This window comes from Coregonus clupeaformis, unplaced genomic scaffold, assembly GCF_020615455.1.
Source record: "Coregonus clupeaformis isolate EN_2021a unplaced genomic scaffold, ASM2061545v1 scaf0125, whole genome shotgun sequence".
NCBI classification, from domain to species: domain Eukaryota; kingdom Metazoa; phylum Chordata; class Actinopteri; order Salmoniformes; family Salmonidae; genus Coregonus; species Coregonus clupeaformis.
In genome coordinates this window covers 312,084-337,357 of record NW_025533580.1, presented here as the reverse complement: position 1 = coordinate 337,357, position 25,274 = coordinate 312,084, and the positions used below count along the sequence as shown (strand labels likewise).

Here is a 25,274-nt window from a genome sequence, read left to right as displayed (position 1 = left end):
CCTAATTAATAACTTCAACATGCTTAAAGGGATATTCAGCATCTGCTTGAAAAAAATAAATCTACCAATCGGTTCCCTTCTTTGCGAGGGATTGAAAAACCTCCCTGGTCTTTGTGGTTGAATGTGTGAAATTCACTACTCGATTGAAGGACCTTACAAATAATTGCATGTGTGGGGTACAGAGATGGGGTAGTCATTCGAAAAATCTTGTTAACCATTATTATTGAACACAGAATGAGTCCATGCAACTTATTATGTGATTTGTTAACCACATTTTTACTCCTGAACTTATCATAACAAAGGGGTTGAATACTTATTGACTCAAGACATTTCAGCTTTTCATTTTTCATTAATTTCAAAAATGTTCGACAAACAAAATTCCACTTTGACATTATATGGTATATTGTGTAGATCAGTGACACAAAATCTCAATTTAAATTCAGCTGTAACACAATTAAAGGGGTGTGAATACTTTATGAAGGCACTCTACTATACCTACAGTGAGGGAAAAAAGTATTTGATCCCCTCCTGATTTTGTACGTTTGCCCACTGACAAAGAAATGATCAGTCTATAATTTTAATGGTAGGTTTATTTGAACAGTGAGAGACGGAATAACAACAAAAAAATCCTGAAAAAAGCATGTCAAAAATGTTATAAATTGATTTGCATTTTAATGAGGGAAATAAGTATTTGACCCCCTCTCAATCAGAAAGATTTCTGGCTCCCAGGTGTCTTTTATACAGGTAACAAGCTGAGATTAGGAGCACACTCTTAAAGGGAGGGGGGGCACCATCCCCACTGTCAAACATGGAGGTGGAAACATTATGCTTTGGGAGTGTTTTTCTGCTAAGGGGACAGGACAACTTCACCGCATCAAAGGGACGATGGACGGGGCCATGTACCGTCAAATCTTGGGTGAGAACCTCCTTCCCTCAGCTAGGGCATTGAAAATGGGTCGTGGATGGGTATTCCAGCATGACAATGACCCAAAACACACGGCCAAGGCAACAAAGGATTCCTCAAGAAGAAGCACATTAAGGTCCTGGAGTGGCCTAGCCAGTCTCCAGACCTTAATCCCATAGAAAATCTGTGGAGGGAGCTAAAGGTTTGAGTTGCCAAACGTCAGCCTCGAAACCTTAATGACTTGGAGAAGATCTGCAAAGAGGAGCGGGACAAAATCCCTCCTGAGATGTGTGCAAACCTGGTGGCCAACTACAAGAAATGTCTGACCTCTGTGATTGCCAACAAGGGTTTTGCCACCAAGTACTAAGTCATGTTTTGCAGAGGGGTCAAATACTTATTTCCCTCATTAAAATGCAAATCAATTTATAACATTTTTGACATGCGTTTTTCTGGATTTTTTTGTTGTGATTCTGTCTCTCACTGTTCAAATAAACCTACCATTAAAATAATAGACTGATCATGTCTTTGTCAGTTGGCAAACATACAAAATCAGCAGGGGATCAAATACTTTTTTCCCCTCACTGTACACTGCACATATTGTCACGATCGTCAAACACAGTGGACCAAGGCGCAGCGTGATATGCGAACATACTTTTATTTATATTCACCCACACGAACAAAACAACAAAACGATACGTGAAGTCCTTGGTTTACAACACAAAACCAACACGGAACAAGATCCCACAATACACTGTGGAAAACAGGCTGCCTAAGTATGGATCCCAATCAGAGACAACAAGCAACAGCTGACACTCGTTGCCTCTGATTGAGAACCACCCCGGCCAACACAGAAACACATGAGCTAGATAAAGAACCTAGAACACAAACACATAGAAACTACACACCCTGGCTCAACATAACAGAGTCCCAGAGCCAGGGCGTGACAGTACCCCCCCCCCAAAGGCGCGGACTGCGACCGCGCCAAACATAAACTGAACAGGGGAGGGCCGGGTGGGCATTCCTCCTCGGAGGTGGTTCCGGCTCCGGGCTTGACCACCACCCTCCAACAATCCCCCCGTAGCGCCCCTGGTCCGGTCTGGCCCCGCTGGCTGGAGCTGGACTGGACATCGGTGGAGCGGATTGCTTAGGCTCCGATGTGGAGCAGCTGACCGGTACCTGACCAGGCACCGGTGACCCAGGCATGGGCTGTGCCGGACTGACGATGCGCACCACAGGCTTGGTGCGGGGAGCAGGAACGGGCCGGACCGGGCTGACGACGCGCACCACAGGCTTGGTGCGGGGATCAGGGACGGGCCGAACCGGGCTGACGAAGCGCACCCCAGGCTTGGTGCGGGGAACAGGAACGGGCCGGACTAGGCTGACGACGCGCACCCCTGGCTTGGTGCGGGGAGCAGGAATGGGCCGGACCGGGCTGACGATGCGCACCACAGGCTTGGTGCGGGGAGCAGGACTGAGCCGGTCCGGGCTGACGACGCGCACCCCTGGCTTGGTGCGGGGAGCAGGAACGGGCCGGACCGGGCTGGCGACGCACACCATAGGCTTGGTGCGGGGAGCAGGAACAGGCCGGGCCGGGCTGGCGACGCGCACCCCTGGCTTGGTGCGGGGAGCAGGAACGGGCCGGACCGGGCTGGCGACGCACACCATAGGCTTGGTGCGGGGAGCAGGAACAGGCCAGGCTGGCGACGCGCACCATTGGCTTGGTGCGGGGAGCAGGAACAGGCCGGGCCGGGCTGGCGACGCGCACCATTGGCTTGGTGCGGGGAGCAGGAACAGGCCGGGCCGGGCTGGCAACGCGCACCGTAGGCTTGGTGCGAGAGGCAGGAACAGGCCGGACCGGGCTGGCGACGCGCATCACAGGCTTGGTGCGAGGGACAGGAACAGGCCGGACCACACTAGGAACACCACCACTAGCCTTACCCGGGGATCAGGAACGGGCCGGACCGGACTGGCAACACACCTCAGTACCTCTCGCCGTGCCTCTACATTTTCCTTCCCTCTACTCGCCAATGGCTCCCGTAACCCGGTGGCCTTCTCTCCTCGTCCACTAACTCGCCCCTTATCGGCCTCCAGCAGCCCCGTCGTCCACGGTGTGAGCCCCCCCCCTAAAAATGTCTTGGGCTTGTCTCCCCCCCGTGGATATGGCCTCCATGGCTCTCGCCAGACTCTCCATCCTCTGCTCCCAAGTCCAACCTCTCTCCTCCTCACGCTGCTTGACCCAGTCGAGGTGGGATCTTCTGTCACGCTCGGTCACGCTCGTCAAACACTGTGGACCAAGGCGCAGCGTGATATGCGAACATACTTTTATTTATATTCACCCACACGAACAAAACAACAAAACGATACGTGAAGTCCTTGGTTTACAACACAAAACCAACACGGAACAAGATCCCACAATACACTGTGGAAAACAGGCTGCCTAAGTATGGATCCCAATCAGAGACAACAAGCAACAGCTATTTTCAATACCTTTTAATACCTCACCTTGCGAGGATAACAGGACTGCCTTTTTTTCAAACGTTTTATGAGATTGGAGAACACATTGGGAGGGATCGTAGACCAATCCTCTAATATTTCCAGATCCTTGATATCCTTCATCTGCGTTTATGGACCGCCCTCTTCAATTCAAACCACAGGTTTTCAATGGGGTTCAAGTCTGGAGACTGAGTTGATGTTGATGTTGATTTAGTGGGGCTATGCAGAAAATGACCCCATACCTATTGTAGAATATGGTGGTGGATCTTTGATGTTATGGGGATATTTTGCTTCCACTGGTCCTGGGGCCTTCCCTTGTTAAGGTCAACGACATCATTAACTTTACCCAGTACCAGGACATTTTAGCCAAAAACCTGGTTGTCTTTGCCAGGCACACATCAAAATTTACAAAAAATTGTTAATTGACCACAAAATCAACATTTTGCAATGGCCATCTCAGTCTCCGAACTTGAATCCATTGAAAACCTGTGGTTTGAATTGAAGAGGGCAGTCCATGAGTTTAGATGAATGATATCAAGGATCTGGAAATATTCTGTATGGAGGAATGTAGTGATGGGGGACAGTAACATATCGCAATATTATTTTTAGACAATGTTATATTGATATTTGACTCCCAAGTATTGCAAAGAAAGTTAGCTGTACCTGCAACAACATTCTGGCATTTTTCATCATATAACTACTGTATTTCTCTATCTTCTTTTTAAATAGTGAACCAACATGTTTTCAGTATTTTTATTTCCCTCACTGATCAAAACCCGTTTTGTCATGCTCTCTCTTATCTCTCTGCAGCAGACATATAGTGAGCAATATGTTTGTAACATGAAATTGCAGTATCGATTCGCAATACAGAATTGTGAGAATCGTGAGAATCGCAATACATATCGTATCGGCAACTAAGAAATTATAATATTGTATTGTGAGGTCCGTGGCAATTCCCAGCCCTAGAGGCATGGTCTAAGCTCCCTTCCAATGTGCTCTCCAATCTCATAAAACATTTTAGAAAAAGGCTCAGTGCCGTTATCCTCGCAACGTGAGGTATAGAAAAGTATTGAAAACAGGGTTGACAATTATTCTGACCCCTATCTTTTTGAGAAAAAAACAATATTACTTGTTAAACAAAATCTCTTTCTCTGACAATTGTATTAGTATAAAATAATATAATTTTCTATTTTTTTTAGCATATAAAATAGCTCAGTATTTGTATTATTTATTTTATACTGTGTTTTTTGCTAATCTTTATCAAGGATGGCAATAATTTTGGACCTGACTGTATGTTGATGCGTTTTCACAAATACAACCAAAAATCCATCGATGTTCAATGTCAGTATGTGGAAATATGACAAAATGTAATATTGCTAGAACATTGATTCACATTGTGTTTTTGCCTAGTGGGACAGTACAACTAATATTATACTTCCATCCCCTAATCCTCTGGAGTGCAATATTACATGAACCTACTCTGCATGACACTCAGAGGGCAAAATATTATGCTACACTACTACTATATTAATCTATAGGAAATAGTGTTATTATTAATGATGACACAGAGGGAACTTAAACTAATCAGCATTCCTCCTCCTTCTACTGCTTGGTGGAACAGGTCATGATACGCTGTATAACAGAGCGATGGCAATACTATATATACTTCACTGCAGCACACAGGGTTCCAGTGGGATATTTCTACTATGCAGCATCACAGTATCTACTGTAGCTATGCTGTGGGATTTGAGCTATCCTATACGGAGACATGGAATTCTATATAATATATATAATTATATATTACGACAGACTACTGTACTGGAGGAGGTTTTCTCATCAAAACCTCTACAGTGATGATAGGCATTTAATCAATTAAAAGTGTTTTGAAGAAAAGTTTGTTAGATTGTAGTCTATTGATTTTTAAATGTCTGGGTGCTTGGGGAAATTCTACCTCTGCAGATCTTGACTGGTCCTAGTGATGGGGAATAAATATTCTAAATATTCTAGGGAATGAATGAACAAATAAATTAATGAACGAAGAACTTATGAATTAATGCAATTAGGATATTACTTTTCATGACAGTGAATGGAATGGAATAGCACTCTGTGGACTACAATAGTAGTTCATCACTCCAACCAGGCTCCACAAGCCCATTCACTAACACACACTACCAGATCTGATGGTTCTCCAACCAGGCTCCACAAGTCCATTCTCTAACACGCTACCAGATCTGATGGTTCTTCAACCAGGCTCCAACAAGCCCCATTCACTAACACGATACCAGATCTGATGGTTCTCCAACCATGTTCCAACAAGCCCCATTCACTAACACGCTACCAGATCTGACGGTTCTCCAACCAGGCTCCACAAGCCCCATTCACTAACACGATACCAGATATGATGCAGCATTCTGCTGGCATGTTGCCTCCATCCCAGTTCAGTGTGAAAGCAGTTGGAGAGGTGTGAATGCCAGGAATTCACCTCCAGCAGTTTTCCCATTGTAGACTGTACTGTAGTATAGGAGAAGACAGGAAATGAGTTTTCCCATTGTAAACTGTACTGTGCTATAGTCTAGGAGAAGACATGGAATCTGGGGTGTATTTCTTTGAATGGAGCTCGCTACTTTACAGATAATCAAATAACACATTTAATTTGTACAGAGATTTACAGTGATTAACAAAAACCTGGTCCTAAATCCCCAAACTGCAAGCATTGGTGCCAGACAGACGGTACACTACTGTTGCTCTGTGAAATATTGACCAAACTTTCAGTGAAGCAGACTTAGACTACACAGTAGTGTATCTTTCTATCAGTACACTACAACAACCTAATCAACATATAGAGTAGTACATTGAGTACACTCTACAAGCAAGGACACTAGGTGCACTAGAGGAATAGAATAGTGTAGGCTATAGGAATAGCAGCAGAGCGTAAACACCTTAGTGGAATGAAATATGGTGACAGGCCTAACAGTAATGGCCAAGTAGTGATATGTGATCTACAGTATATCCACCTCTCTCCTTCTGCGTTTCTCTCTCTCTCTCCCTCTGTCTCCCTCTCTCCATCTCTCTTCCCATCCCTCTCCTTCTCTCTCTCACACACAGCACGGTTCCTCTCTTTTTCTATTACCCTCTCTCCCTCTCTCTCTGACTAAAAGGCCAGTCTCTCTCCATCTCTCTCTCCCTCCATCTTCCTCCCTCTCTCTTCATTAGTGCTGAGCGGTTAGTGCTTTTTGAGGTTGGTTTGGTTTCGGGTAGATTATTAAGAAATAATCAAGTTTTTCGATTTCGGTTTCGATTATTCTTTTCAAACATGAAATGTATTATGAAATAATGACGTTACAATGATTTTAGAGCTTTGTAATGGAAATTCCAAAGCTCAAAATAGTGAACATTCAATTGCCAAAACATTGAAAATATTATATTGACTCTGTCAGGTCCACATTGGGTAGACATCAATAGAAAAATAGGAAATTACCATGAAGTAATAAAATATTTCAGTTGTGTATATTACTTAGTTTTTATTTGATGACTTTATCATTTTTCATTCCTTAAAGTCATCATCTCATCTCTGCTCAGGCAGTAGCAGTCAGCCAGTCAGGCCATCTAACGTTATGCGCTCCCCATACTGTACTGTCTTTAGCCATCCTATTTAGCTAGCCTGCCTAAGTATGCTGCAGAGCTGTCTGACGAAATCATTTGACTAGTTCTTGAAAGTAGATAAAGTATGCTTTCACGAACTGTCTCTGTCCCTCTCGTTGCTGTGTTGTGTACATCCCTCTCTCATAAGGTCTATGCTGTCTGTGTGTATCACAGGAGATAGGTGGCACCTTAATTGGGGAGAACGGGCTCGTGGTAATGACTGGAGTGGAATAGGTGGAATGGTATCAAATATATCAAACACATGGTTTGCAGGTGTTTGATGCCATTCCATTTGCACGGTTCCGGACATTATTATGAGTCGTTCTCCCCTCAGCAGCCTCCTGTGGTGTGTATATAACCTAACGTAGCAGGTGTTAAAGTGTATCCGTCCAGAGATCTATATACGATGACGAGATGCTCATGTCTATGCCCTAACAATGGGAGTCGTTGTCCCAAAAGCGGGAAGGCAGACGACAAGCTTAGGTCCAAAATAAGCCCATAGAAAGGCAAAGGGCTTGTTTTGGACAGATTTTGGCGGGAGTGCAACCTATCACTCTGCCTATTCCTCTCTGATCCATAAAAAACTGGTGCAATGGATTATGGTCATTGTAGTTAATAACCATGTTTCTGGCTGAACTAGGTTTAATATTTGCTTAATGAAAACTACAACTCCCTTCAGCCCAAAACTACAACTCCCTTCAACTCCCTTCAGCCCATAGGTCTTGACTTGATTTATCAGATTTCTCTCTTGTGAATTATTCGATTTCTATCTAGAGAAACGGCACGTTGGGCTCACAAAAAACAAAAAAAACTAAATGGAATTCAAGTAACTGAACCGACGTCGGTCAATTAGTTGTTTAATATCCCCCCCCAAAAAATGTTGGTTCATCGTTCAGTACTACTCTTCCTCTTTCATTCTCTCTCTCATTCTCTCTCTTACACACACATGTGCTTGCACGCCACACACACACGCACACACACATACACACACACACACACACACACACACACACACACACACACACACACACACACACACACACACACACACACACACACACACACACACACACATACACACACACACACACACACACACCCTGTCAGTCAAGACCTCAGGTTTGGCAGTGTGTTTGTTTAGGCCAAACACGTATACACATCATGGTAATCAATATTTCTCTCTTTCCTGCTCTCCCCCATATTTTATCCCTCCGCTCCTCTCACCCCTTCTTTCCCTCTTTAGTCCTCTGTTTCCTCTCCTCTAACCGTCCTCCTCTCACTCAGTCATGTTCCATATATTTAGCTCCTTTCAACAGACATTTCTACCCATTTCCTGTCTCTCTCTCTTTCTTTCTCTGTCTCTCTTTCATTCCTCCGGTCCCTTCCTCCTCTCCTCTTTTTTTCCCCTTCTCTATTTGTTCCAAAGGACTCGTCAGGGTCAAAGAACCGGCAGACTGTGAAACGGAGGGAGAGGAGGGGAGAGAGGGAGAGAATAGAGAGAAGTGAAAAGAAAAGAGTGACAAAGAAAGAGAGGGATGGAGGGAGAAAGAGAGAATATCATGTCAGCAAGCCCTGTTAATCAAAGCAATTGTGTTAGCACCTGAATTCCTGAAAAACAGAGTGAGAGAGAGAGAGAGATAGAGGGTGATGGGGTGAGAGAGAGAAAGTGAGGGGGAGGTTGAAACAGAGAGGGGAAGGGAGGGAGGTTGGCACAGAAAGTAAATTGAAAATTATTTGCTATCTCTCAGGCAATCATTATTTTCTTGCGTGATTGTTTGCGTGTGTCATTGTGTGTGTGTGCAGACTGCATTAACCCATATAGCTCTGTCTATTATTATGTTGATGTGTGTGTGTGTGTGTGCGTGTGTGCGTGTGTGTCTGTGCGTGTGTGAGTGTGTGTCTGTATGTATGTGTGTGTGTGTGTGTGTGTGTGTGTCTATGTGTGTGTGTGTGTGCGTGTTTTGCAGTGATCTTAATTGTTGTTATCATTCATGCAGTACAATAACCACCTCCACCCCTATCTTTGTCTCTGTCTGCTATTTACACTCTCTCTCTCTCTCTCTCTCTCTCTCTCTCTCTCTCTCTCTCTCTCTCTCTCCCCTCTCTCTCCCTCTCTCTCTCCCTCTCTCTCTCTCTCTCTCTCTCTCTCTCTCTCTCTCTCTCTCTCTCTCTCTCTCTCTCTCTCTCTCCCTCTCTCCCCCCCTCTCTCCCTCTCTCTCTCTCTCTCTCTCTCTCTCTCTCTCTCTCTCTCTCTCTCTCTCTCTCTCTCTCTCTCTCTCTCTCTCTCTCTCTCTCTCTCTCTCTCTCTCTCTCTCGCTCTCTCTAATAATAATAATAAATAACAACAATAAAATGGTAACAGTCAATAGTATAAATATAATAAATATACAAATCTAAATATGGAAAATGAAACTATAACTAACTTATAACTAAATAACAGTCATCTTCACCATTATATCAGTACTACAACTACCATCATCATTACTACCACTACTACCACCACCATCATTAAACTGCCATCATTACCATTACCACCCATACCACTACTATTTGGAATGAAAAACAACAATAATAATGGTAATAACAATAATAGCAATAACAATAATAATAAGTACGTTACTATTTATTATGCAGTTATTATTCAGTGTCCCTCAGGCTATGGCAGGCAAATACATATTTGGCTGCAAGAGGAGCCATAGCTCCTTCGCCCATGAGTATTTTTAGTTTTTCCTCTGGGTTTAATAAGTTAAAATTTGGAATAAATCTAGTCATTTCTGTGAATAATGAATCTCTTTGTGAGGAATATTTATCACAGTAAAGGAGAAAGTGCAATTCTGTTTCTACCTCCCCTGTCGTGCAGTGACCACATATACGCTCCTCTTTGGGTAGCCATGTCTTTTTATGTCTGCCGGTTTCTATTGCCAATTGATGGTCACTCAGCCTGTACTTGGTAAGGATCTGTCTCTGCTTCGTATCTCTGACAGAGTAGAGATAATCAGCCAATTCATATTCTCTGTTTAGGGTCAGATAGCAATTTAGTCGGCTTTGGGATTTTGTTTTGTTTTTCCAATGTTGTAAATATGAGTCCTTTGATTGGTTCATGATTTTGTTCATTGGAATTCTTTCTTTTGAAGCAGTGCTGGTGTCAGCTTGGTTGGTTAGGTCCAACACCAGCTGACTGAGAGGGCTCGTTTCTGGGCTCAGCTCTTGGGTTTGAAGTGCATTAAATTGCAGACTTGAATTTGGACTTGAATTATGATCTTTTCTGTATTTTCATTACTACTGGAAAGCGGCCCAATTCTGCCCTACATGCATTAGTTGGTGTATTTCTCTGGACTTGTAGAATTTTCCGACAGAATTCTGCATATAGGGCTTCAATTGGATGTTTGTCCAATATTTTAAAGTCCAGTTTATTGAGTGGCCCCCAAACCTCACTTCCGTAAAGAGCTATTGGTAGGATTACACTGTCAAATATTTTGGTCCAAATTCTAATTGGGATATTGATTTTGAATAATTTCATTTTTACTGCGGACTTTTTCTTTGAGTGCATTCACTGCCATATTAAAGTTTCCCGATGCAGATATGGTCAGACCAAGGTATGTGTAATTTTTAGTGTGTTCAATTATGGTGTTGTTCAGGGTGAATTTATATTTGTGTTTCTGACATCTGTTTTTTTTTTGGAAAATCATGATTTTAGTTTTTTTGAAATTTACTGCCAGGGCCCAATTATTGCAATATTGCTCTAGAATGTTAAGGTTCTGTTGAAGACCTTCTTTGGTTGGTGATAGAAGTACCAAGTCATCAGCATATAGCAGGTATTTTACCTCTGTGTCAAATTGTGTGAGTCCTGGGGCTGGAGAATGGTCTAACATGTCTGCTAACTCATTGATATAAATATTGAAAAGATTTGGACTCAAACTGCAGCCTTGTCTCACACCTCGACGTTGTGAAAATAATTCTGTTCTTTGGTTTTTGATTTTTATTGCACACTTGTTTTCTGTGTACATACATTTTATTAAGTCATACACCTTACCACCAAGCCCACTTTGGAGAATTTTGTAGAATAGCCCTTCATGCCAAATAGAATCAAATGCTTTTTTAAAGTCAATAAAGCAAGCAAATATTTTGCCCTCTTTTTTTTGGTGGACGTGTTTATTAATTAGTGTGTGTAAGGTGTATATATGGTCAGTAGTGCGATGGTTAGGGAGAAAGCCAATTTGACATTTACTTATTACATTTTTCTCTTGAAGAAAGGTTTGAATTCTTGAATTCAAAATGCTACAGAAAACCTTTCCCAAGTTGCTGTTTACGCAAATTCCCCTGTAATTATTGGGGTCTGATTTGTCTACACATTTGTGGATAGGGGAGATGAGCCCCTGGTTCCAGACATTAGGGAAGCAGCCAGAAGATAAAACTATGTTGAACAACTTAAGCACAGCATTTTGCAACTCAGGTGTGCTGTTTTTCAGCATTTCATTTCTGATGTTATCTAGACCACAAGCCTTCTTTGATTTTATAGATTTTAGCTTTTCATTTAGTTCTTGTTGGGTTATTGGGTAATCTAATGGATTTTGGTTGTTTTTAATGACCGATTCAAGGATGTTCAATTTTTCTTGAATTTCTAATTGGTTCTGTTGTAAGTCTTTTTGTGGGATGTTTTTGTATAGATTATCAAAATAAGTTTTCCAAATTCCTTCATCTTGTATGGCTAATTCTTGTGGCTTTGTCATGCTTAAATTGTTCCACATGTCCCAGAACTGATTTTGGTCAATTGCACTTTCAATTCCATCAAGTGTCTTGTTGGTATAATTCAATTCCTTGCGTTTTAGTGTATGTTTATACTGTTTCAGAGTTTCAAAGTATTCATAGCGTAGATCTGGGTTGTTTTGCTGCTTATGTTTTTCATTTGAAATTTGTCTTAGGTGTTTTCTAATTGTTTTACATTCGTTATCAAACCATTTTTCAGAAACATTTTGTTTTTTGTTTCTGATGTTGCATTTCTTTGGTTTTCTCAAATTTGCTTTCGATGCTGCTTTTTGGAAAATGCTATTTATGTTTTGAGTAGCCGAATTGACACCTTCTTTATTGTTTTGGTATTGTGAGTAATTGAAAAACTGTATAGAGTTCATCATTTCATTTGAGTTCAATGTTTCAATGAATCTCTCTGCACTGTTTTGAGCCCATCTGTACGATTGGTTCATGTTGTAGAGTTTATTCGGCTGTTTTTTTAAATGAATATTGCTGGTTAATTTCTTCAGAAACACGTTGATCTGACTGTGATATGACAATGGTGTCTGTGGTCTGACAGTGAATGCACTAATGGAGGAGGGGTCAATGTCAGTGATGGCATAATCGACTACACTTGTCCCAAGAGCTGAGCAGTAAGTAAACTGACCTAAAGAGTCCCCTCTGATTCTACCATTAAGCATGTACAGGCCTAAGGCTCGACAGAGATGCACTAACTCCTTCCCATTTTTGTTCAGTATTTGGTCAGGACTGTTTCTATTATTTATAATTGGGCTACTGTACAAGGAGGGGTGTCCCAATATGTGGTGGTTACCTCCCGCATCACTGTAGTCAGGCTCAGAACCTGTTATTGCGTTGAAATCTCCACAAAGAAGCACTTTACCCTCTGTCTGAAATTGAATGATTTCTGTATGGAGATTGTCAAAAAACTGATCATCATAATATGATGAATCTGAAGGAGGAGCATAAGCTGCACATATGTAAACATCATTGTCACAATAGATTGTACCTTTGTTAAGTTTTAACCAAATGTGATTAGTACCTTTTTTCATTTCATTCAGTGCTAAGTCCTGCTTATGCCAAATGATGATTCCACCTGAGTCTCGGCCCCGTTTAACATTTTTATGTTTGATTGATGGTAGTAAACTTTCTCTATAGCCTGAGGGACACTGAGTACATATGTCTCCACGACACCATGTTTCCAGTAGGATTATGATGTCCTGTCCCTTGATGTTTTTAATCAATTCTGGATTTGTTGTTTTATAACCAAAATGTGAAGAGTACAGGCCCTGGATATTCCAAGAGCTGATAGTTAATGATATCATTTATAATAAGTGATATTCACTGGTTTGAGTAAAGTACATTGAAGAAAAAAAAAATATAATAATAATAATAATAATAGTAATATATATATATATATATATATACACATATACATGCATACATACATACATACACATAAACATACATATACATACATACATACATACATACATACATACATACATACATACACACATACATACATACATACATACATACATACATACATACATACATACATACATATACACATACATACACATATACATATATAAATATATATATATATATATATATATATATATATATATATATATATATATATATATATATATATATATATATATATACACACACATACACACACACACCATTACACATCACTATTATTATAATACCAGTGCCAATAAAATAAAGGATAGTTGTAAACAACTTAATAAGAATGGCCCAAAAAATAAGTACAATGCAATGCAATCTGCAACCCTGTGTGTGTGTGTGTGTGTGTGTGAATTAAAGGGTCTGTCTAGCCCAGTAGTCTGCATATTAGATGCAGTAGTTGGCGCACCTCTCCTATCTCTGATTGTTCTAGGTGTCTTTTGCCAGAGGTTACCTCAGCATATGTAGGCTGATGATCTGAATGATACATGGTGTGGACTGCATCATGTGGTGTACTTCTCTGAAGGACAGTGTTCTGCCCGACCCTGGAGTAGTGGTCAGTGCTGTGTTGTGATGGGCCGGGTCCAGTAGAACTGTGTTGTGATGGGCCGGGTCTAGTAGAGCTGTGTTGTGATGGGCCGGGTCTAGTAGAGCTGTGTTGTGATGGGCCGGGTCTGGTAGAGCTGTGTTGTGATGGGACGGGTCTGGTCGTGCTGTCCTGAGGCGGGCCTGGTCTGGTAAATCTGTGCTGTGTTGGGCCCGGTCTTGTAGAGCTGTGCTGTAATAAGCAGTGTCTGGCTCTTCTCTCCTGGGGATGGTGGGGGTACTGTTGTTTCAGAAGGTGGGGCAGGGGGGCTCTGCTGCTGGGGTGATGGGTGTGTGGGTCCCTGCCAAGTGTTGCATCCTTTAGGTCCTTAGCAAAAGTTCTGACACTGTCCTGATCAAGATGTACATTATCGTATAAGTGTTCACATGTCAGAGTGGGATGGTGAGCCATTCTAACGTTGAGCAGTGAGGCACAGTCCACAGTGATCTGTTGATTTATTTTTTCGATCAACTGTCCTGGGAAGTCTTTTCTTGGTAGGAGGGTGGACACAACTATATTGGTTGTTGGGAACATAGCCTGTGCCCGTTCTGCTACTCTTCTCACTGCCCCAGATACATTTACACCTTTGGCATGAAGGTCGTTTGTGCCAGTGTGGATGATGATGTTGTCGGGGGTGTCAATCCTGGTGTGACTGAGTAGCTGCATTGCACTGTCAGTTGTAGGACACCAGAACTTATACACCTGGTGTCTAGGGAATAATCTTTCCTGGACTAAGAACTTCCCATTTGAATCAATAAGGATTGCAGTTGTGGGTGACTGTCTGGGTGGAGCAGACTGGGAGACTGGTATTCTGACCTGGGCTGGAGCAGACTGGGAGGCTGGTTGGCTGACCTGGGCTGGAGAAGACTGGGTGGCTGGTTGGCTGACCTGGGCTGGAGAAGACTTAGAGGCTGATAGGTTGAACTGGGCTGGAGCACACTGTGCTGGAGCAGACTGGGAAGCAGGTAGGCTGACCTGGTCTAGAGCAGACTGGGACGCTGGTTGGCTGATCTGGGCTGGAGCAGACTGGTAGGCGGGTGCAGTGTCATCAGGCTGTGTGGTGGAGGCCATGCTGGTCTCAGGTTCTGCTTGTGTTGTACCAGGCTGGTGGACATGTTCTCTAGATGCAGAGGACATATTGACTAGCTGCTGGTTGAGGGTGTCAATGTACCTCTCTCTCTGCTCTAGCTCCTTTCTTGTTGTGCTCAGATGGTCTCTGAGGTCATCATTTGTCTGACTCAGTTTGTCCATTCTGCTTTCTAATTTAGCAATAGATGCTCTGCTCTCCTCCCTGAACTGTTTCATCTCTTATTTTAGTTTCTGGACAGTGTCGTCCTCTTGAAGCTTGTTCTCTCAGAGTTCTATGACCTCTGCTTCGACGAGAGAGAGGGTGTTGTGGAAACGTTGCATAGCAGGTGTTCTTGGTGTTGTAGGCATGTCCTTGACTTTGTCTGCTGCAGGTGAGGTAGGTAGAGGGACACTGAGGGCTTCTTGCTGGGTCACAGAGACCGTTGGGGCCTGCTTTTTTCCATCTCCCTCCTTGACTTGTTCCTCAGTTTCTGAGATGAGTTCAGCTTCTGCTTTTAGGGTAGCAAACATATTCTCAAAAGCCTGGAGGCTTGAATCATTGCCTTGTATCAATACAGTTCCATTATTATATAGGTTTACTGTTTGATACGTGTTGCTCTGGTCAGCTTCTTCAAAAATGCTGATCTGACATCCTTGGCTGATGCCTCTCTTTTTTGAGAAAGGGAAAGTGTTGCAAATAACTATTTTCCATATGTGCCCTCGTTTGGTATTAAATATTACTTTTGTTCTTGTTTTGCAACTGGTAAGATCTGCAAACAGGCATTCATGGTTCTGTCCCATCATCAAACCTTTAAAACTTTTCTTAGCTTTCTCCGTCTGGTGGGTAAACAATTTCCATAGCAACGCTGTAAACAATGTTGCAATAGAAGCGTTGTTTCTTGTATTATTCTTGTATTATTCTTGTGTCTTTTAGAGGACTGTTTTACTTTGATGTCCTTTGTCTTCTGTCCTTATTTTGTCTTATTTTGTCTTTCTTTTCTTCTGTTAACTGGATATTCTTTGTTAGCTAGCTAGCTTCTTCCAGGAGAGTCCCTGGCAACTGCTTAGCAACTGGTAAACAATTCAGCTAGCTAAAATAACTGTACAATTTTATGAAAAATAGTGACTTTTTCAAAAGCCTTTCTTCTTTGTTTGTTGCTTGTTTTGTCTCTTATTCAGTCTTGCAGTTTTCTTTTGTTTTTTTTCCCGATGTACTTCACTCTAAAAACCATATACATTTCAATATTTGTAGGAGCTCATTTTTTCAGCAGCTGCTGCTCTATTGTCTCTCTCTCTCTCTCTCTCTCTCTCTCTCTCTCTCTCTCTCTCTCCTCTCTCTCTGTCCCTCCCTCCCTCCCTCCCTCCCTCTCTCTGTCCCTCCTTCCCTCCTCTCTCTCTCCCCTCTCTCTCTCTCTCTCTCTCTCTCTCTGTCCCTCTCTCTCTCTCTCTCTCTCTCTCTCTCTCTCTCTCTCTCTCTCTCTCTCTCTCTCTCTCTCTCTCTCTCTCTCTCTCTCTCTCTCTCTCTCTCTCTGCCCCTCTCTCTCTCTCTCTCTCTCTCTCTCTCTCTCTCTCTCTCTCTCTCTCTCTCTCTCTCTCTCTCTCTCTCTCTCTCTCTCTCTCTCTCTCTCCCTCCCTCCCTCCCTGTCTTCCTTTCCCTCCTTTCTATTTCCCTTCTCTCTCATATTGTTTCTTCTCAGCCTGTAGCCTAAATAGCACCTATTTCATCTTCCCTCTCCCTCTGCCCCCACTTCCCCATATTTTCCTCATCTCTCTCTCTCCATTGTTTGTTCCCCTTCTCTATACCGTATTGCTGTTCCAGTATTGCTCCAGCCAAAGCTAACTTATATTACCCCATGATTGGATTCAGAATCCATTACACTCTCTCTCTCCTCCTCTCCCTCTCTTTCTCTCTCCCCCGTCTCTCTCCATCACTCTCTCTCTCTCTTTGCTGTGCACCCTCTGTGTAGGCCATTCCTGATGTGAACAAACTTACAATTCTAGAAGAATGTTGCAAGAACATCTAAGTCTTCTAAACTCCTGAATCTCTCTCTCGTTCTCTCTCTCTGTTTCTTTCTCTCTCACAGGCACCCTCTCTCAGTGCACTTTACAGCTTCGCCCCCCCCCTCCGCCCCTCCCCCCTCCACGGTTGGTCGATCTATTGCAATGGTCGCCATACCCACCCTCTCTCTCCTATTGGCCCTGGCGGAGTGGGCAGGACCGGTCACACCCTCCCCACACCTCTTGCTCCGCCCCCGGGAGCGGGAGAGAGACCCGGGGACTATAATGAACTTCAACATCGCTGTGATCCACGCGGGGGCCAGCGTGCAAGTGGAGGCGGCGGCCGGGCCCGGGGGAAGGGTGCTCTACCCTGGATTCGGCCGGGCACACAGCTCTCTGGGGGAGAGCGTGATAACCCAGTGGAGCTCTGCTAACGTCATCTGGCTCCAGGTGAGACAAGACTGTGCTGTGCTGGGGGGTAATAATAGGAATGGTGATAATGGATCCATTCATTACAGCCTGAACCTTAACCTGACATTAATGGTTTGGGCCAAATATAAGTACCATGTATTATTATTATTATAAGGGGAAAATGTAGGGGTGGTGTGGTGGGGGTGGGGGCGTCCAGGGAATACAGTGAGGGTGGAATTGGAAGGATGGATTCAAGGGTCAGAGCTGGCTTGTTTAGGGTTTAGAGTCATCATAGTAATGGAATAATGGATTACATTAATCTAAGGCCCAATCCTTATCTGAGATACATGTTATATAGCCAACTATATGTCATGCTGTCAGTACTATAGCTGTAGGAGCCACAGTGCTAACCTGTATATAACCCTCCCGTTGTCCTAGGGTCAAAATGACCCGCCACTGTGTTGAACCAACTTTATTTAATTTTTATATTTTTTGGATCATTTGTGAGAAGGAGGCAGTGATACTTTCTTTAAAGTCTCACTGCCTCCTTTTCACAAATGATCCCAAAAATATAAAAATTAAATAAAGTTGGTTCAACACAGTGGCGGGTCATTTTGACCCTAGGACAACGGGAGGGTTAAGGTGAAGAGATGTCATGCTGTTGCTGTTGTGTCTAAATGAGAGTAACTGAAAGCGTTTCCTTAATTCACATGCTCTTCTACCATTGCATGAACTCTATCTAACCGATAGCCTTGTCATTGAACTCTATCTAACCGATAGCCTTGTCATTGAACTCTATCTAACCGATAGCCTTGTCATTGAACTCTATCTAACCGATAGCCTTGTCATTAAACTCTATCTAACCGATAGCCTTGTCATTAAACTCTAACTGATAGCCTTGTCATTGAACTCTATCTAACCGATAGCCTTGTCATTAAACTCTATCTAACCGATAGCCTTGTCATTAAACTCTAACTGATAGCCTTGTCATTAAACTCTTTCTAACCGATAGCCTTGTCATTAAACTCTATCTAACCGATTGCCTTGTCATTAAACTCTATCTAACCGATAGCCTTGTCATTGAACTCTATCTAACCGATAGCCTTGTCATTAAACTCTATCTAACCGATAGCCTTGTCAATGAACTATATTTAACCGATAGCCTTGTCATTGAACTCTATCTAACCGATAGCCTTGTCATTGAACTCTATCTAACCGATAGCCTTGTCATTGAACTCTATCTAACCGATAGCCTTGTCATTGAACTCTATCTAACTGATAGCCTTGTCATTGAACTCTATCTAACCGATAGCCTTGTCATTAAACTCAATCAAACCGATAGCCTTGTCATTAAACTCTTTCTAACCGATAGCCTTGTCATTAAACTCTATCTAACCGATTGCCTTGTCATTGAACTCTATCTAACCGATATCCTTGTCAATGAACTATATTTAACCGATAGCCTTGTCATTGAACTCTATCTAACCGATAGCCTTGTCATTGAACTCTATCTAACCGATAGCCTTGTCATTAAACTCTATCTAACCGATAGCCTTGTCATTAAACTCTAACTGATAGCCTTGTCATTGAACTCTATCTAACCGATAGCCTTGTCATTAAACTCTTTCTAACCGATAGCCTTGTCATTAAACTCTATCTAACCGATTGCCTTGTCATTGAACTCTATCTAACCGATAGCCTTGTCATTGAACTCTATCTAACCGATAGCCTTGTCTTTGAACTCTATCTAACCGATAGCCTTGTCATTGAACTCTATCTAACCGATAGCCTTGTCATTGAACTCTATCTAACCGATAGCCTTGTCATTGAACTCTATCTAACCGATAGCCTTGTCATTAAACTCTATCTAACCGATAGCCTTGTCATTACTTCACCCCAGGTAAGAGAGGGACTCTTTAGGCCTCAGACCCTGTCTGTCTGTTTCCCTGCTTCCTGTGTCTTATCCTTCTACTCTTTGTGTGTGTGTGTGTGTGTGTGTGTGTGTGTGTGTGTGTGTGTGTTCACACACTGGCCGTGTCCGAATACCCAAACTTGCGTCCTAAATAGTAGGCAATTTGAGTATGCGAAAATCTTAAGTTTAATAGTATGCGACATTTCGAAAATCGAGTATGGTTTAAATGCCAGGATGTTATACTCATTTCGGCTCTTCATCTTGTAGAATTCTCGGCACACTTTTCCAACAATGCATTGGAAGAGGAGGGCTGCGATTAATAGGCCCTAGCTCTCTTCAAGTAGCCAGATAACCACACTAGGCTACTTAATTGGGAAGATACCCGAAGCTTCTGCGGTGGTGTTCAAATGTAGGCTAAGTAGTTTTTATTCTCCGAAAATTATCACGAGCATTGCATCTTTGAAAACATAAGTATTTTTATTTTATTTTTTTAACCCAAAGTGGATTTCTGTTTTCTCACTGAAAAGTGTTTCTGGTTCTCTTGGCCTTCATCAGAGCTTTTAAACTAAATACTAAACCATCTTTTGATTTCTGAATGTGGCGGCACCGGGGACTTGGGATGTGTCATGTTAATCAGGCCTTTAGATTTTTTGTAGGCTACCTATTTCATTATTGAATTAATGGATCAAGCCTTAGCATTCATTCTGATGTCGTTCCCAATGATCAGTACTTTAGTTTATTATGTTGCTGTCCAGCGATTCTGAATTTGCGATGCACCCGACTCTCCACGTTTTATGTGCCATAGCCCTTTGATATGAACATTTGAAAAGTTTTGGTGTGTGTACTAGGCTATTTGATTTAATTTATGTTAAAACACTTTGGTTTCACTAATAACTATGTTGAAATGGAACCAGATTCAGTTTCTGTCTTCAGTCTTTTTCAATAGGATAGATGGGCTGTATGGTCTAGTACGAGATAGGTTGAATGTGATAGTCTTCCTATAACCAGCCTGAGTAGGCCTAGAACTACATTCCTATTCTATTCAGAGTTTAGAGAAATTAATCAAATTGGAAAATAGCTATTATCAGGCTGGTTAATGCGATGCATGTCTGATGAATTTGGAAGAATCCACCCACACTCTGCCCCGCCTACTCAGCCAATCAGGAGCCACTACTGAGTTGCAGCCGTGGCATACTGCATACTTTTTACTAAACGGTACATGCTAAATAGTATGCGACAATGAGTAAATAGTATGCAGTTTAAGTATGTAGTATGCAGGTATGGGTATAATCGACACCGCCACTGTGTTCTCCACACATTGTAACGTAACCTTACTCATCATGGCTCCCTGTCCAGATGAATGCCAGTAGTCCATCTGTACACATGTCTGTCTCTGTTTTCTGTTCTATCACTCTCTTTGATTTCTCTCTCTCTCATTGATAGTAGAGGTAAGACAGTATATTCTACTGTCCCTTACGGTTGTTTATCTGCTTTCTAAATGAAAGTCTCAGAAAGTCTTTCTCTATATACAGTACCAGTCAAAAGTTTGGACACACCTACTCATTCAAGGGTTTTTCTTTATTTGTACTATTTTCTACATTGTAGAATAATAGTGAAGACATCAGAACTATGAAAGAACACATATGGAATCATGTAGTATGCCAAGAGTGTGAAAAGTTGTCATCAAGGCAAAGGTTGGCTATTAGAAGAATCTCAAATATAAAATATATTTTGATTTGTTTAACACTTTTTTGGTTACTACATGATTCCATATGTGATATTTCATAGTGTTGACTGGTAGTGTATATATTGTTGTTACCTTGTGATCATGTGTCCTCTGTAGGTGAATGCCTGTAGTCCTCAGATCATGTTGTACTCCGTTACTCTGTGTGTAATGCAAGCTAACCTATCCCTGTCATGACTTCCTCTCCAGGTGAATGACAGTAGTCCTAAGACTCTGCTGTCCCAGCTGTGTGACCTGCTGGCAGCAAGGCCCCTACAGGGCCTGGTCTATGAGGAGGAGAGGCCACCACCCACTGCCTGGGGACCCCTGGCCCCCATGTTAGAGTTTGTCTCTGCCCAGACTGGACTGCCCATAGTGGCTGTAGGAGGAGGGGCAGGGCTGGGGAGGATGCAACAGGTACGGAGGTGGGGGGAGGGGATGAGGTGTGTGTATGTGAGAGAGAAAGAGAGAGAGACCCATCATGCCTGTAGGATGGTGAGCAATGGTGGGGAGGATGCCACAGGTATGGAGGTGAGAAGATAATGTGTGTTTGTGTGTGTGTTTGCATGTGTGTTTGTGTGTGTGTGCGTGTTTCAGCCCAATCAGAGCTTTGTAGACAGCAACAAGTGGGTGGTACAGAAAGAGAGGGAGTCAAGGGTAGGTAGTGAGAGAAACCATGGGGGGTAGAGAGAAAAGGGAGAGAGAGAGTCACGTTTGAGAGAAAAGGGGGGAGAGAGATGATGGTACTGAGAGAGAGAGAGAGAGAGAGAGAGAGAGAGAGAGAGAGAGAGAGAGAGAGAGAGAGAGAGAGAGAGAGAGAGAGATTCAGGGTTAGAGAGAGAGAGATTCAGGGCTAGAGAGAAAGAGAGATTCAGGGTTAGAAAGAGAGAGAGAGAGAGAGAGAGAGAGAGAGAGAGACAGAGAGAGAGAGAGAGAGAGAGAGAGATTCAGTGTTAGAGAGAGAGATTCAGGGTTAAAGAGAGAGAGTTTCAGGGTTAGAGAGAGAGAGAGATTCAGGGTTAGAGAGAGAGAGAGAGAGAGAGAGAGAGAGAGAGAGATTCAGGGTTAGAGAGTGATAGGTTCAGGGTTAGAGGGAGAGAGAGAGAGTCAGGGTTAGAGAGAGAAAACTCTGGTAGGATTAAGTGGATGATCCTGCCACCTGGTCTCACTCAGCAGGCTTCACAGACCTTACACCCGTATCCCCCATCTCTCTCTCTCTCTCTCTCTCTCTCTCTCTCTCTCTCTCTCTCTCTCTCTCTCTCTCTCTCTCTCTCTCTCTCTCTCTCTCTCTCTCTCCCCTCTCTCTCTCTCTCCTCTCCCCCTCCCCCCACCATCTCTTTCTCCCCCATCTCTCTCTCTCTCTCTCTCTCTCTCTCTCTCTCTCTCTCTCTCTCTCCCCTCTGTCTCTCTCTCCCCGCCATCTCTTTCTCCCCACCATCTCTTTCTCCCCTCCATCCCTCTCTCTCTCTCCCCTCCATCTCTCCTTTAGACTGTTTTTAACTGGATGGATGGGGAGGTCAAATAATCAATTTCAATTCAGTCAATTCATGAAGTACTTGAACAATATTCCAGAACTGTATTTCAATTTATCTCCTGAAGTGACTGAGAATTGACCATAATCCTGGGATGGATACGGGGATGAGGAATGCTCAGAATCATGATGGGTAGCTGCTGGATGGGCAGACAGGGGGCCTGGACTGGGATAGCGATTAGGTATAGGTATGGGGGTTGGGTTGGGGTATAGGGTTGGGTTGGGTTGGTGTTGGTGTATAGGGGTTGGGTTGGGGTTGGTGTTGGGGTATAGGGGTTGGGTTGGTGTTGGGGTATAGGGGTTGGGTTGGGGTTGGTGTTGGGGTATAGGGTTGGGTTGGTATCGGTATTGGTGTTGGGGTATAGGGGTTGGGTTGGGTTGGTGTTGGGGTATAGGGTTGGGTTGGTGTTGGTGTTGGGGTATAGGGGTTGGGTTGGTGTTGGGGTATAGGGTTGGTATTGGGGTATAGGGGTTGGGTAGGGGTTGGGTTGGGGTATAGGGATTGTGTTGGGGTATAAGGGTTGGGTTAGGTTAAGGTATAGGGTTGGTGTTGGGGTATAAGGGTTGGGTTGGGTTGAGGTATAGGGTTGGTGTTGGGGTATAGGGGTTGGGTTGGGTTGAGGTATAGGGTTGGTGTCGGGGACAGTGTGCTATAAGAAGCTGAGTCAGACATCCTGAGACACTGCTGTGTTTGATCTGTAAATGGCACCGAACTGGGCTGCTGCTACAGCTGTCCCTCTGATGTGTCGCAACTCTGTGTGTGTGTATGTGTGTGTGTGTGTGTGTGTGTGTGTGTGTGTGTGTGTGTGTATGGGAGAGGGAGAGAGAGAACATACAACCCATATTTATTTTCCCTTTTGTACTTTAACTATTTGCACATCGCTACAACACTGTATATAGCCAGATAATAATGGCGCCGGAGGGGATGGCTGCCGTTTTACGGGCTCCAAACCAACTGTGCTATTTTGTTAGTTTTTTCGCTTTGTTTGTAACTTATTTTGTACATAAAGTTGCTGCTACCATCTCTTATGATCGAAACTGGACGAAGATTTTTTCTTTAATGAGTCCGACACGAAGGATATACAGTCGTGGTCAAAAGTTTTGAGAATTACACAAATATTAATTTTCACAAAGTCTGCTACCTCAGTTTTTATGATAGCAATTTGCATATACTCCAGAATGTTATGAAGAGTGATCAGATGAATTGCAATTAATTGCAAAGTCCCTCTTTGCCATGAAAATGAACTTAATCCCCCCAAAACATTTCCACTGCATTTCAGCACTGCCACAAAAGGACCAGCTGACATCATGTCAGTGATTCTCTCGTTAACACAGGTGAGAGTGTTGACGAGGACAAGGCTGGAGATCACTCTGTCATGCTGATTGCGTTAGAATAACAGACTGGAAGCTTTAAATCATTGTTCTTCCTCTGTTAACCATGGTTACCTGCAAGGAAACAGGTGCCGTCATCATTGCTTTGCACAAAAAGGGCTTCACAGGCAAGGATATTGCTGCTAGTAAGATTGCACCTAAATGAACCATTTATCGGATCATCAAGAACTTCAAGGAGAGAGGTTCAATTGTTGTGAAGAAGGCTTCAGGGCCCCCAAAAAAGTATAGCAAGCGCCAAGACCGTCTCCTAAAGTTGATTCAGCTGCAGGATCGGGGCACTACCAGTGCAGAGCTTGCTCAGGAATGGCAGCAGGCAGGTGTGAGTGCATCTGCACGCACAGTGAGGTGAAGACTTTTGGAGGATGGCCTGGTGTCAAGAAGGGCAGTGAGGAAGCCACTTCTCTCCAGGAAAAACATCAGGGACAGACTGATATTCTGCAAAAGTACTGCAGAGGACTGGGGTAAAGTCATTTTCCCTGATTGTTTGGGGCATCCGGAAAAAAGCTTGTCCGGAGAAGACAAGGTGAGCGCTAAAATCAGTCCTGTGTCATGCCAACAGTAAAGCATCCTAAAACCATTCATGTGTGGGGTTGCTTCTCAGCCAAGGGAGTGGGCTCACTCACAATTTTGCCTAAAAACACAGTCATGAATAATGAATGGTACCAACACATCCTCCGAAAGCAACTTCTCCCAACTATCCAAGAACAGTTTGGTGACGAACAATGCCTTTCCAGCATGATGGAGCACCTTGCGATAAGGCAAAAGTGATAACTAAGTGGCTCAGGGAAATTTTGAGTCCATGGCCGTGAAACTCCCCAGACTTTAATCCCATTGAGAACTTGTGGTCAATCCTCAAGAGGCGTGTGGACAAAAAAAACCCACAAACTCTGACAAACTCCAAGCATTGATTATGCAAGAATGGGCTGCCATCAGTCAGGATGTGGCCCAGAAGTTAATTGACAGCATGCCAGGGCGGATTGCAGAGATCTTGAAAAAGAAAGGTCAACAATGCAAATATTGACTCTTTGCATAAACTTAATGTAATTGTCAATAAAAGCCTTTGACACTTATGGCGTGCTTGTAATTATACTTAATATACCATATATCTGACAAAAATATCTAAAAACACTGAAGCAGCAAAATTTGTGAAGACCAATACTCTCCGGAAACCAGACCCAAATCCACGTCATTTGCTTGAAGAAAAGGCGGAGATACAGAGGGAGAAGGTTGGGGTGCCTTGTTAAGATTCGTAGGCGAGTGAGTAAATTGCCATTACCATCGGTCCTATTGGCCAGTGTGCAATCACTGGAAAACAAACTCGGTGATCTACGGTCGAGACTATCCTACCAACGGGACATTAAAAACTGTAATATCTTATGCTTCCCCGAG

At 43.2% G+C, this 25,274-nt stretch overlaps 1 protein-coding gene across 1 annotated transcript in view; it reads left to right on the top strand.

The window, feature by feature from the left end:
• The window catches only part of LOC121556472 (glutamate receptor ionotropic, NMDA 2D), a 101,941-nt gene that overhangs the window by 19,030 nt on the left and 57,637 nt on the right, over window positions 1-25,274 (top strand). Inside the window, exons 2-3 of the mRNA XM_045213586.1 lie at window positions 17,003-17,366; window positions 21,173-21,379. Of these exons, the coding sequence (XP_045069521.1) occupies window positions 17,082-17,366; window positions 21,173-21,379 (492 nt within the window). The 5' untranslated portion in view covers window positions 17,003-17,081. The remainder of the gene's footprint in view (window positions 1-17,002; window positions 17,367-21,172; window positions 21,380-25,274) is intronic.